The sequence below is a fragment of the Ovis canadensis genome, chromosome 1, assembly GCF_042477335.2.
Source record: "Ovis canadensis isolate MfBH-ARS-UI-01 breed Bighorn chromosome 1, ARS-UI_OviCan_v2, whole genome shotgun sequence".
Classification (NCBI taxonomy): domain Eukaryota; kingdom Metazoa; phylum Chordata; class Mammalia; order Artiodactyla; family Bovidae; genus Ovis; species Ovis canadensis.
Window position 1 is genome coordinate 205,700,051 of NC_091245.1, and position 12,788 is coordinate 205,712,838.

The following is a 12,788-nucleotide window of genomic DNA, read 5'->3' on the forward strand; positions in this document are numbered from 1 at the left end:
AAAAATCAGCCCTGACTCCTCCACAGCCTGGGCATCCTGAGAAGCCTGTGAGCACTCCTACCCCAGCGGGAGCCGGAAGAGGACGGGCTTCGCGCGGCCTCGGGGCCGCCATCTTGGCTGAGTTGGCCGGAAGAAGTCTGGCAAGTCGGCCAGCGAGTGCGCACTGAGGCTGCGCGGTGGCCGCGTCGCGGCAACCGTCCCGAGCCTTCTGCGGTGCAGCCCAGCAGCTGCAAAACCCCGTGTCATCTCTCCTAGTCCTCCTGCAGCCGCCCCAGCCGCTGTCCAGCCCCTCCACCGGGGTTTGTGCAGCGGCTCGCACACCCCGCGGCCCGCGTACGCTCTCTGCACCTGCCTACCCGAAAACATGTTGCAGAAACCCGAGAGCGGGGCTCTCCCCATCCCTCAGGCGGAGAGGGAGATGGATGGCAGCCATGACGGTGAGACCCAGCCTCTGACCGCCTCGCAGGAGATGGCCCCGAGCCCCCTCCTGCAGGAGAGCCCCGAGGAGGACCTTGGCGCTGTAAGGGAGGAGGGGGCTTCGGAACCCTCTCTCACCCCGAAAGGCGCGAGGGCTTTGGCAGCCAAAACCTTGCCCCGGCGTAGAGCCTGCCGCCGTGTGGATCGGACGGTAGCCGAGTTGGTGCAATTTCTGCTGTTGAAGGACAGGAAGAAGAGCCCCATCACTCGCTCCGAGATGGTGAAATACGTTATCGGAGACTTAAAGGATCTATTCCCTGAGATCATCGCAAGGGCCGCAGAGCATCTGCGGTACGTCTTCGGTTTCGAGCTGAAACAGCTTGACCGCAAGCACCACACTTACATCCTGATCAACAAGCTAAAACCTATTGAGCATGAGGAGGAGGCTCTGGGAGGAGATGGCCCCAGGTTGGGTCTCTTAATGATGATCTTGGGCCTTATCTACATGAAAGGTAATAGCGCCAGAGAGGCACAGGTCTGGGCGATGCTGCGTCGGTTGGGGGTGCGTCCCTCAAAGTATCACTTCCTCTTTGGGTACCCGAAGAGGCTTATTATGGAAGATTTCGTGCAGCTGAGATACCTCAATTACAGGCGTGTGCCTCACACCAACCCACCGGAATGTGAATTCTCTTGGGGTCCCCGAAGCAACTTGGAAACCAGCAAGATGAAAGTCCTGGGGTTCGTGGCCAAGCTCCATAAGAAAGAACCCCAACACTGGCCAGTGCAGTACCGTGAGGCCCTGGCAGATGAGGCTGATAGGGCCAGAGCTGGGGCCAGTGTGAGGGCTAGGGCCAGCACTCACCTCTGGTGAGGGCCAGCTAGGGGTGGGGGTGGGACGATATAAAAGCTACCGTCTGCGTCATAAGTAGACTCGGTGGGGAGAGGGTCTTTATTTCTGTAGCATTTGTGTTCGTGTAACTAGGATTTAGTTTTTGTATCTTGCTCGGTTTTGCTACGTTTAATATACTGTTAAATTGATGTTTATAAATGAAATTCGTCTACTTTTTCCTGTAGGATTTTGTTGTAGATTTTTGCTGGTTTTGTAAAATGAATTGAAAAACTTTACATTTTTTTCTGTGGTCTTGAACAAATTATGCAGCACCAAATGATGTATTTAAATAGTTTGAAGGAACTCAGCAGTATAATGATCTGGTACCAGGGGAAAAAATAGCTAAATGGTATCTAGCTTTCTAACAGTTTTTGTCTATTGTATAAAGAAAAAAGACTGACATGTAACTCTGCTTAGTTATTATAATATCTGGTGGGGGGGATGCAATAAATTAGAGGTATAACCTGGTACACATAATAAACATTTGTTAAGCATCTTTGTGTGATGCACTGTTGCGGGTATTTGGGAATTAAAGGGCTTCCCAGGTGACTCAGGTTAAAGAATCTGCCTGCAATGCAGGAGACCCAGGTTCCATCCCTGGGCTGGGAAGATCCCCTGGAGAAGGGACTGGCAACCCACTTCAGTATTCTTACCTGGAGAGTTCCGTGGACAGAGGAGCTTGGAGAGCTACAGTCCGTGGGATCGAAAAGAGTTGGACATGACTGAGCAACTAATACACACATGCTGAGCAAGATAAAGGTCCTACTCTTCACAGCTGGACAGTAAATAAACCAGAAATTATAGTACAGTGAGTTGAAGGCTACAGTGGGACACCCAGCCCCATTGGAGTGATTGAGTGAGGCTTGCCTGAAATTACCTTTAGTGGGACTTCAGTGTAGGGAAGGTGAAAAGACGGGGGTGGGGGGGTCGGGGAGAAGTTGCAGTGAGGAGATGGTATTAAAAATGACTACTTAAGATGCTCTTTAGTTACATGGGATGACTTGATAGATCTGGAAAACAGCCACCTTTGGCCAGTGTACTTGGCCCAGGGCTCTTTATTACAGTGCATACATGATGGTGTCTATTGGCATTTTGGTCTTCTCCATCTCCCTTCCATCAGTCTTCATACATTTTCCTCTTCTACCAAAGCCCTCAGGGACCAAGCACTGTAACAATTCTGGAACAATATGTAGGATGGAGGGTACGTGTGACGTCCACTACTGCCAAGAAGTCTTTACGATCTCTCCCTTGGCACCAGGAAGCCCAGCACCTTCATCAGTGTTTCTACTTGCTGCTTTCCACTTGCTATCTCCCATTAGGAGAACTGTAGACATCTTTCACATTCTTAATACACATGAAGAGTCATCAACAAAAGCAGCTCAAGCCTCTGTGGTGCCCACCACCTTTACTCTAAGGAGGAATCCTATAGAATGGGTACATCGAAGAATAAGGAACCTAGATTAGTGGTAACCAAACTAGAGCTGGGTATAGGAGGATTGAGAAGCTGTCCCCCTACAGCTGCCATATACAGAAGACCCACTTCCTTCTCTCTTTACTGCCAGTTTTTGTGTGTGTGTACTTTCCATTGCACCCGAATAACATACCTGAGTATGTTAAGGTTAGCATGGTATACAAATACTTTGAGATAAAAGCCCAGGGATCCGAAAAATCACAGACCAAAAGCTATAAGTTTATGGGTAAAAAAGTTTACTAATGATTATGACTTCTGGACAGTTTATTAATATTAATTCATTAGACAAAAGTACTGAGTGCCCACTATATGCCAAGGACTCTGCTGGGTTCCAAAGATGAAAAAGGAAAAACTGATTTTACCCTCAAGGAATAATAGTGATAATTTCTCACATTTGTATTTTCTCACAGCTGTTGAGAGGTCAGCAGTGTCTGTACCTGAGGGTCTGATTACTTGGTGATTTGCTTATGGTCATTTGACAGAAGACAGCACCAAGACAAGAACCCAAGTCCGTTGCCTCCCAGTGTGTTTCATTCGAGTATGTTGTGCCCCATGTCTGGCTTCCAATATATTGTATGTGATTTTATTTATCACAACTGCAAGAATCAAGTGAGGCGCATGTAATTAATGCCAATTGCCACTACAGTCCTTGTGGGGTAAGTAGAATAGAAATACTTCCCATTTCACTGGCAGTAGAGGTGACTTTGCTGAAAGGCAGATGTATAGTTCATGGCAAGACAGGACTAACAACTACCATTTACTAGACATCTGCTACAGGCCAAAAGCATTCCCTTCTCCTTTTCACAACCATATTGCAAAGTTGAGTATTATGAAATACCTTCATTTTACAGATATTAATACTTGCCATTTATTCAATACCTAATATGAGCCAGCTTTTTAATGCTTTACATATGTTTTAATGATTTTTATAACAATCTAACAGGATAGATACTATCTGTTCCATTTTGAACTGTGCAAACTGAAACTCAGAGAAGCTGTAAAGTTCTCATAGATAGGGTATGACATAACAAGGGTTGGAACTGAAGCCTGACTGAGTCAAAACCCCACAGCTTTTCACTGTTACACATTTCCTTCTCTTTGGAACTCCTTTCAGACTTGGGGACTCACGTTCTTTCTTTCAAACATGGCTGTCTCTCTGGAGATACAAACAAGGATTGTATAACCAAGGTAATTATGACAAGACTCTGGTCTGTGAGAAGGTAAAAAGGAGGTTAAAATAAAGTTGGAGAGTTATCTGTGAACATTGGTTCCAGCTCTGCCTACCTGCAGTGTTCTGAGTGCTGACTACAACGTGTAGAATGTGTAGCTTTACTCAAACTCAGCACGTTTTGTTCTTATAGGCCATGTTTCCTCAATCTTCATTAGTCTGCCCTCTCCATTAAGGCTCAAATTAAGTCTTTCATGCCATGAAACAATCAAATACCACTTGTGAACCTGCAAATATTCCCAACGTTGCTTCCAGATGGTACAAAGGGCTAGCAGAACTCATACCCTTGCCTCAGGATGAAAGACCTCCCATGTCACAGATGCCATCATCAGCTTCTCAGAAGTACTAAAAGTGTGGCCTCTGGGCCCATGTGTAGAGCAGACCTTGGCCATGGTGAGGGCAAGAGATGAATTCCCTCATGGATTATGGTCACTCACATGAGAAGGAAGGCCTGGATCTCTGGTCTTTCCCTTCAGGCACAAACAGATCTAGATCTTCCTGGGTGAAACTGTGTGGGTAGGAGAGCAAACAGATTTTGTCAGGGGAGTGATAGCAGATGGATTACCTCAGATCATACTTACTCTACCACAACTAGGTAACAAAGCCAGGAAAGAGAAGTCCCTTGAAAACTGTGAATCAAGCTCTTAGATGATGGGAAAGTTTCAGTTCTGCCGCAGACTGCAGGGATCTTGACATTCACTGGAGTCAGGACTTTTGACCCACTGGAACTTGGAGAGTGGGTGTTTGGAAACAGGCTCCAGTTGATTACAGCCCCAACATCTAACAGTCACGGAGGGCTCTGGAGGTGACAGCTCATTCACAGTCCCTGTAAATCAGGCCTCAATTCATAGGCTTAATCACAAATTCCACTTGAGATAATTATGCTCCATGCCTTGGTCATGGTGGCAATTGATGCTTGTGCAAATTAGTCCTCAAATTGTGCAGCCCCGCAGAGATGGCAACAATTACCTCCCAGCAGAAATACAGTGTACCAACTAAAGAGGTTAGGTGTTCTGAAAAGTGTCCCAATCAAGGCCTTTTAAAAGTCATGACTATGTGACCTTGAACAAGGAATTCCAAATTCTGAGGACTAAAACTCTAGGAAAGATTAGTGGGTGATTGGAGTTAATGGTTAGCTACAATCCACACCCATGACCCATCCTATGACTGCAGACCCTGCCCAGTTCCCAGGCTAGTCGCCACTGATAACAATGGCAGTCAACAATTATTAAGCCTTACCCATCAGGCATGGTGCTAAGATGATAACCGAGATGGTAACCAAATTGGCTCCCTGTCTACTCTGGTACCCTCTCAACAGCCAGTCGAAGGTGGACTGGACGAAGTTTTTCTTCCTGAAGCACTTCAACAAAGGGAGAGTCGGCCTCCTGCCGATCACTCTCCTGGGCATTCTGGCCACGGTGCTCATCAAGGCGGGATACTACTGACAGACCCTGGCCACCTCCTCATCTTCTCTGCTGAATTATTCTTCTGCTAAGTGGCTAACGAACCAATCATTAATCATACCAGAACTTTTAAGAAGATATGTAAACACACCATCTTCACCATTCGCCATTAATAAAATTCACCACTTCAATCAAAGCCCCCCACTTACCCACCCCCCCCCCAGCCCCCCAGGACTGAGCATGCTTGCTCAGAGAACCTGCGTCCCTAGAGCTCTGAGCTGGGGTGGGGAGTGCACTGGGTGATCCCACGTTCCCAGAACCTGCTCAGTGACTCCTCCTCTGCAGGGACATGGGGCTTGCCACCCCCACCTTCAGGCAGCGCCCCCTGAAGCCTTTCAGAGTCCGCCCCACCCAGGTTTCCAGGTCTCAGTCCAGAGAGGTGAGGCAAGATCTCCCAGACCCCTCAGGGTTGGGGGCACTAGAACTGGGGTGTGGGGATCCCTGTCTCTGATCCTGGGACCTGAAGACTGACCTCCAGAAGGCATTCCTCCTTTTTCACCAGTCTCTGTCCTGCCTTGTGCTTGGCTTGTGGTGGTCAGTTGTAACGTCTACATGGGGTAAATCCTCAGGCTCCTGGAAGGCAGGTGCCAGGTTGGTGCAAGACTCACCTGTCATTCATAGGCTGTGTGCATCTTACAAACCCACTGGCCAGTTTCACTTCTGTTGTGACAGTACTCAGACAATACCCACCCTCGAGCAGGGCCTGCACATGGCAGGTCAGTGGCTCTTTAGGGACGAATCTTGTTTCTGTACCACAAGGCAAGTAAGCATACGCTTGGCTTTCCTTGTGGCTCAGCTGGTAAAGAATCTGCCTGCAATGCCAGAGACCTGGGTTTGATCCCTGGGTTGGGAAGATCCCGTGGAGAAGGGAATGGCTACCCACTCCATTATTCTGGCCTGGAGAATTCCATGGACTGTATAGTCCATGGGGTCGCGAAGAGTCGGACATGGCTGAGCAACTTTCACTTTCACTTCACTTCTACACAGCAGCCCCATGAGGCAGATTCTGCATTAGCTGTCATTGCAGCACTGTAGGCAGACCACAGGAAAGCATAATTCCTTTCATGCTATCAGTGCACAAGTTAAGTGACTTGCCCAAGGTCATGACATAACTTGTGAGCTGCGAATCCAGAACTTGAACCTGAATCTCCTGGTTGTTGTTAGTCCACCCTGCTGGTCTGCAGAAGGTTCTCAGGGAGCACCCAAGCTTCCTTTGGGTAAATGGGGCTGAGGGAGAAGAAAGAAAACCTCTGGGCCTGCTCCTTTATACCATTACCTAGAGCACCCAGAGTAGAGTCAGTGAGGAACAGGAGGAACAAATTGGCTTCTCTGACTGCAGGGTCACCAGAAGGGACCCAGACTGGGAGGGGAGCCCATTTGGAGGAATGCCAGCTCTGGGCAGCAACACTGTGGTTCCCGCAGTGGGGGGCCTGGTGCCCAAGATGCAGAGGAGTGTCAGCACAGGGAGGGACCTCCATGAGGCCAGAGAGGGCTCCCACAATGGCACGTCCCTGGCCCCCAGGGCAGACGGATCCGCTTTTCACCCCACTCTGCCATGCGCTCCGGTCTGCCTTCAGCTGAGGACCTAATTCTCTGAGCTTTGGTTTCCTCATCTTTCAGACAGAGATAAAGCTACCTACTTCAAAACACCACGAAGCCTGAAGGAGGGGATTACCAGGCACTTCGCACAAGATCTGCCACATGGGAACTAGTGTTATTATAAACTGTGTTCACTCATTGCAACAAACACTTATCTTCTGTACATACATCCTGGTGGTGAGATTACAGCAGAGAATAACAGACAAAAATCCTTGTCCTTCAGAGCTTTCAGATCAGTATGAGGAGATAGACAATAAGGAAGTATAATACGCAGCATGGTGGATGGAAGTCTATGCTGGAGGGAGAAACAAAGCGGGAAAGGGGGTGTGCAGTTTTAAATAGCTTGCTCAGGGAAAGCCTCGCCACTGAGACATTTGAGTCAAAACTGAAGGTGAGAAGCAGGAAGCCCACAAGCTGTCTGAGTGGGGGGACCCAGGAGGAGGGGGTGCCAGCAGATGGAACAATGAGTGTGAAGGCCAAGGGCGGAAGCAGACCAGGCGGTTTCTGAGAAGGAGCTCCTACAAGCAGAGTGAGAGATGGGGGAGGGCTGAGGAGAAGGAGTGTTCCTTCTCAAGGAGCTGGCACAAGGACCTAAAACAATGAATAAACACAGAGCTGCACCCAAGAGTTACCGTCGGAGCTCAGCAGAGGAAGAAACCACAGCAGCCTGCGGCAGCAGGGCCTTCCGCTGGGCCCAGAAGGGGAAGGAAAGAGAAAATATTCCTTATATGTAGCGTTTGTGTTTCTAATTACAAGTGCTTGTAGTGGAAAATTTGGAGAGTTCCATAAAAACATAAAGAAGAAAATGGATTCTCTAGCATACTGGCACCCAGAGGCAACCACAGTTAACAGTGCAGTACGGATTTATATCTATCTCTAGTGTATTTAGTTTTCACCTGCCAAGGGTAGAAATGATTTGTTGCTACTTTAACAAAATGAGTCACAATGACACTGAGCCCCACTCCATGCAATATTTCCTCAAATACTTCTGGGTGTTCCTAGGGGGACATCTCAAAGGATGTCACAAGCCCATCTATCCACAGCAGTCACCATGTGGGGCTTATGGAGGCCCATGAAAGGAGCCTCTGCCGGAGATGGTCCCTAGGGGGGTCCTTAGCATCCATGGCTGCTGCCTCCTCTGATGGCCACCAGGGTACCAGAGGTATGCTGTGTTCTGTGCAGGGGTGGACGGCGTGTCCTTCTCCCCAACTCGGTGTCAAGAAATATCACCTGGGTCCCAAAGCAGCAGTGCCAGAACCTCTCCAACCTCCTTAGGAAGCCTGCTTGTCTCTGCTTGCAATGTTTTACAAGCAACTCTCCAAACTTCAGCTGAAAATAGTTGCCTCCACTGGGACCAGTTCAGGTTCCCTTCCTCCACAACTCTTTTCCTCAAATCTTAGGAAAAAAAGGAACAAAAAGGCAGTCCTTGTCTCCCAAGGCATGTCGGTTTACACGGCTGAACCAGAGCAGTGAACGTCTACACTCACGCTGACAGTGACTACACATTTTAAGACTGGTGTTGATTTTCCCAAAACAAAGCAAAAGTCTGCCCCAATGGTAGATTAAATTCTCTGCTGCTGCTGCTGCTGCTAAGTCGCATCAGTCATGTCCCCATAGACGGTAGCCCACCAGGCTCCCTCGTCCCTGGGATTCTCCAGGCAAGAACACTGGAGTGGGTTGCCATTTCCTTCTCCAATGCGTGAAAGTGAAGTCGCTCAGTCGTGTCTGACTCTTCATGACCCCATGGACTGCAGCCTACCAGGCTCCTCCGTCCATGGGATTTTCCAGGCAAGAGTACTGGAGTGGGTTGCCATTGCCTTCTCCAGATTAAATCCTCTATCTCTATGCAAATCACTAGCAATTAGTTCCCTTCCTCCATGTTTCCCAGCTTCTCCTCATCACGTTTTTAAAACCATAGGGTGCATCTTAGCCAGGGATGCTCTATACCATGAGAGATGGCTATAATTTAGGTAAAAGGTTGAAATGGAGGAAAGGATTCTAGGCAAGGGAAACCACTTCAGCTAAGGTCAGGTAGCAAGAGTGTGCAGTGTCCTGGGGACCATAAGGGGACTAGTTAGGTTGAAGCAGAGTTTGTGGAGGAGAGGAGAAGACGCTGTGAATGGAGGGAGACAGTGGCTGAGCGAAAGCCATGCGCACATGGACTGTGGCTTGGCTGGTCGTGAAGGGGGAGGCTGGAGGCAGGGAGGCCACCCCACACTGGAGAGGATGGCAGCCTGACGTGGGGAGTGGTGCAGCAGCAGCAGCAAGAGTGTGAAGGACTGGCTGGGGTTCGAGCTTGGAACGACTGGATAACTGATCAGCTTTGGGAAGTGCAACAGAGGGACATGTGAGGTATGACTCAGAACTTCAAGCTGGCCTGTCTGGAAGAATGCTGGAGTCATTCATTAGAACAGCTGGATGCCCAGGGGGAGCTGGTTTGCGGTCAAGAAAATGGCTATGTCATCAGTTACACTGAGTTTCAGCTGCTCAGTTGAATATCTGATGGATACTTGGAGCTGGGGCAGAGGAGGGACACTGAGGCTGAAGGTAGACACTCTGAGTCAGTCTCTTTGAAGACGTAGCCCAAACCATGGGCTTTCTCCTTGAGAGAGAGTGTAGAGGGAGGAGAGCAGAAACTTGACAAGCTCAAGTTCTTGCTGAAAGCAAGGGTCTTGGCAGTCCCAAGCAGCTTACACGGAAACTCAGTCCTGCCCCCAGAGTGGCCTTCTGGGCCCATTTCCTAATTATATTTCTAACAAATGATCTGGGGGATAAGAAGGAAGTTCAGAGGGAATAGCATGGCCAGGAACTCATGGAACTGGAAAACAGAAGCTGCAAGTTGTTGCAGGTTGGTGTCAGTGACAGGGAGGCCAAGAGTCTTTGCCTGCATTAAAGATGGAAGTACAAACACACAGTCACACTGCGGCTGGAAGGACTCAGGACAGACATAACCAAGGCTGAAATGGGTCAACTCAAGAGCTTCCAGACTTAGTGGCCTTTCTCTCCCAACTTTATAAAGGACTTTCTGTCTTGGAATGGAACTTTCCAGGCAACAGCATCACCTTTGACCAGATCTGAGATATCTCCACAGGACAGATTCCGACCGAGAGAAGTTCCACTCAAGGAGAACCCACACATTCAGCCTCTCGGACACACAGGGCATGTTGCCCAGACACAAATGCACACTTGGTATATATCAATACACATACAAATATCTCCTCCAGCTCCACAGGAGACATAAAAAAAATATCATTTGGCAACTATCATATATCAGGTACTTTGCCTAGAGCTTTCCAAGTATTTTTACATTTAGTCTCACAACAATTTTGAGAGAAAGGGATCATTTTCCAATTTTGAAAAAAAAAAAAAACAAAAACCAAGGCTCAGAAAATTTAAATATTTTGCCCAGGATCACATGCCTAGAAAATGGTAGCTGGTCCCTGACCCAGATCTGCCTGTGCACTCACATGTTATTATTCTTCTTTCTTCAATATGTGTACACAACAGACTCATACACACAAACATATACCCATCCCCTCTGCACACACAAAATCCCCATAGAAGTAAGCTTCTTGAGGGCAAGGATTGCATTTTGTCCACTGATGTATCCCAGGCATCTGGAACAGTGACAGGGCACATCGTATGCACTCAACGAATATTTTATGGTTGTCATTAAATTAACTGAAAGCATATATGCATGGAACACTCACCTGTGTGCAGATACGCCTACACACGTACACATGAGCACACTCACTCACCTTCAAACACACACAATAAATACATTAAATCCACTGCCTGAAAGGAGATCCCAGGTGAGCCCCTAGATCTCAGAGGTGCCCCCACCCCTCACCCCAGGCCTGTTCCATCAGCGGCCTCACTGCTGGTCTCCCCAGGCCCCCCCCTGAAGCAGCAACCAGCCCTCCCTGCAGCCTCATCACATCCAACCTCCCTCTTTTCTTAGTTCACTCAAAACAAAGAATTTTTCTAAAAGATCTTCACTAAGAGAGAAAGAAAAACAATAAAAAAAATAAAAACCTGTAAGCTCTTGAACAGATGAATCAACAGAGTCAGTTTCTTATCCTAAGTCATGCCCTTGAGTCCAGCCACAGCCTGGCATAGCTGGTAAGGCGATCAGCTTGTGGAGATCAGGCCCTGCCTGGCTGCTCTGCCAGCAGTTCAGATGCCCAGCCTGAGGGAGCAGGGAGTTGACACGGCTGCTCAATCTGGGCGATTCTCTCTTCCTCTAGATACGGCTGCTGCTTCTGTCCAGGCACAGACTCTCCTGCCACCCTGGCCTTCAGTTAACTGCAGTTTTACACCCTCTTTTTTTCTGCCATCTGCTGTGCCCTGGGCTTGTAAACCAGTCTGGTCCAACCCAATCACTCGGTAGAATTGTGTCAATTCTGTGTCTAAAACTCCAACCACCTTAATTCCTTCCTGGAGCCTCAAGGCTCTGCCTGGCATGGCTCCTGCCCACCTTTGGGCCTCCATCCACCCCACTCTTCTTTTATCTGGTCTCCAGTGACATTTGCAAAGCAGTTCTGATGGAGGTGCCAGAGCCCAGGGTCCCAAGGGTCTGTTCACTCAGATACCTCAGACACTCCAGAGCAGATGCTGGGCCAGTGTATCAACACCACTGGGGTCTCTGGATTAAAAAGTAAATTCCTGAGCCCACCCAAGGCCTGCTGGATCAGAATCTCTGCAAGTGAGGCCCAGAAGCCAGCACTTTTAACAAGCTTCCCAGGTGACTCTCACACTCCAAAGTCCAAGAAGGACCACCCCAGATTTATTAAATTCCATACATACCCTCATGCATATAAAATAATGATAGCTAAAATATTTATTGAGCACTTACGATGTGCCAGGAAGTATTCTCATGTATTAACTCAGTTCACCCTTATAACAAGGCTGAAAAGGAGGCATGGTATCACACCCACTTCATGGTGACTTGCCCAGGTTCACACTGCCTTTGATGGGAAGTCAGGAATCAAACCTAGGCTCTGTGACTTCCAAGCCTGTATGCAGCCAGCACATACTCTCTAGCACACACAACTGCACCCACATCGACCACACACAGGACCCCCAACCCCTCAGAACCACTGACAAAAAGGTTCCAACGAAAAAAGATGGAGGGCCAGGGCGTTTTCCGAGGCTCCTGGTTTCTCTCTCACCTCAAGTCTGGCATACGCAGATCTGAGCCGAGCGAGCCAGCAGCCACAGCCAGCAGAGCCAGGGAGCTGGTGAGCTGCGGCCCCAGGTCTTTGGCAGCACCCCCGGGCCCTGAGGCTCAGCTCTGCCTGCTGTAGGAAGCGTGCCCACCACGGGCCTCTGCTGCCAGGCCCCATGGGCCCTGCCCCCCGGCCTCCACTGCCCAGTGTGGCCTGGCTCCCTGGGACCCGAGCCCCAGACAGGGCCCTCCCTGCAGCCAAGAGAGCAGATGTGCGTGCAGCTTTCTCCAAAAGCAAGTCTTCTCAGGAATCCTGCCATGGTGGGAAGGTAGGGGGGTGGGGGAAGGAGTGGAAAAACAACTGAAATAGCATAACACAGAAAAGTGATCCAAAGAAAAAGCAGCAACTGCGTATCTGGAAGGAATAAACTGAGGAGGAAAGGCGCGGAGTTGTGCAGTGTGGCCATGAGGCTGCCAACCTTGGCAGCCTGGGGCTGGGGGCTGGGGACCGGGGACTGGGCGGCGCCGTCAACTGGCCACAAGGCTGATCTGGC

At 49.1% G+C, this 12,788-nt stretch overlaps 2 protein-coding genes across 2 annotated transcripts in view; one reads left to right on the top strand and one right to left on the bottom strand.

Moving 5' to 3' along the window:
* Positions 1-12,547, bottom strand: part of VPS8 (VPS8 subunit of CORVET complex) — a 395,845-nt gene extending 383,298 nt beyond the window's left edge. The window contains exon 1 of the mRNA XM_069558731.1: positions 12,239-12,547. The gene's annotated coding sequence lies outside the window, so the exon portion shown is untranslated. The remainder of the gene's footprint in view (positions 1-12,238) is intronic.
* On the top strand, positions 2-1,800 carry MAGEF1 (MAGE family member F1). Its single transcript, XM_069558760.1, has one exon. The coding sequence runs from the start codon at positions 365-367 to the stop codon at positions 1,286-1,288; it is 924 nt and encodes a 307-aa protein (XP_069414861.1). The 5' UTR covers positions 2-364; the 3' UTR covers positions 1,289-1,800.
* Positions 12,548-12,788: the final 241 nt, after the last annotated feature.

Excerpts from the sequence above, each read along its gene's own strand:
- MAGEF1 (XM_069558760.1), top strand. The coding sequence starts at position 365 with ATGTTGCAGAAACCCGAGAGCGGGGCTCTCCCCATCCCTCAGGCGGAG.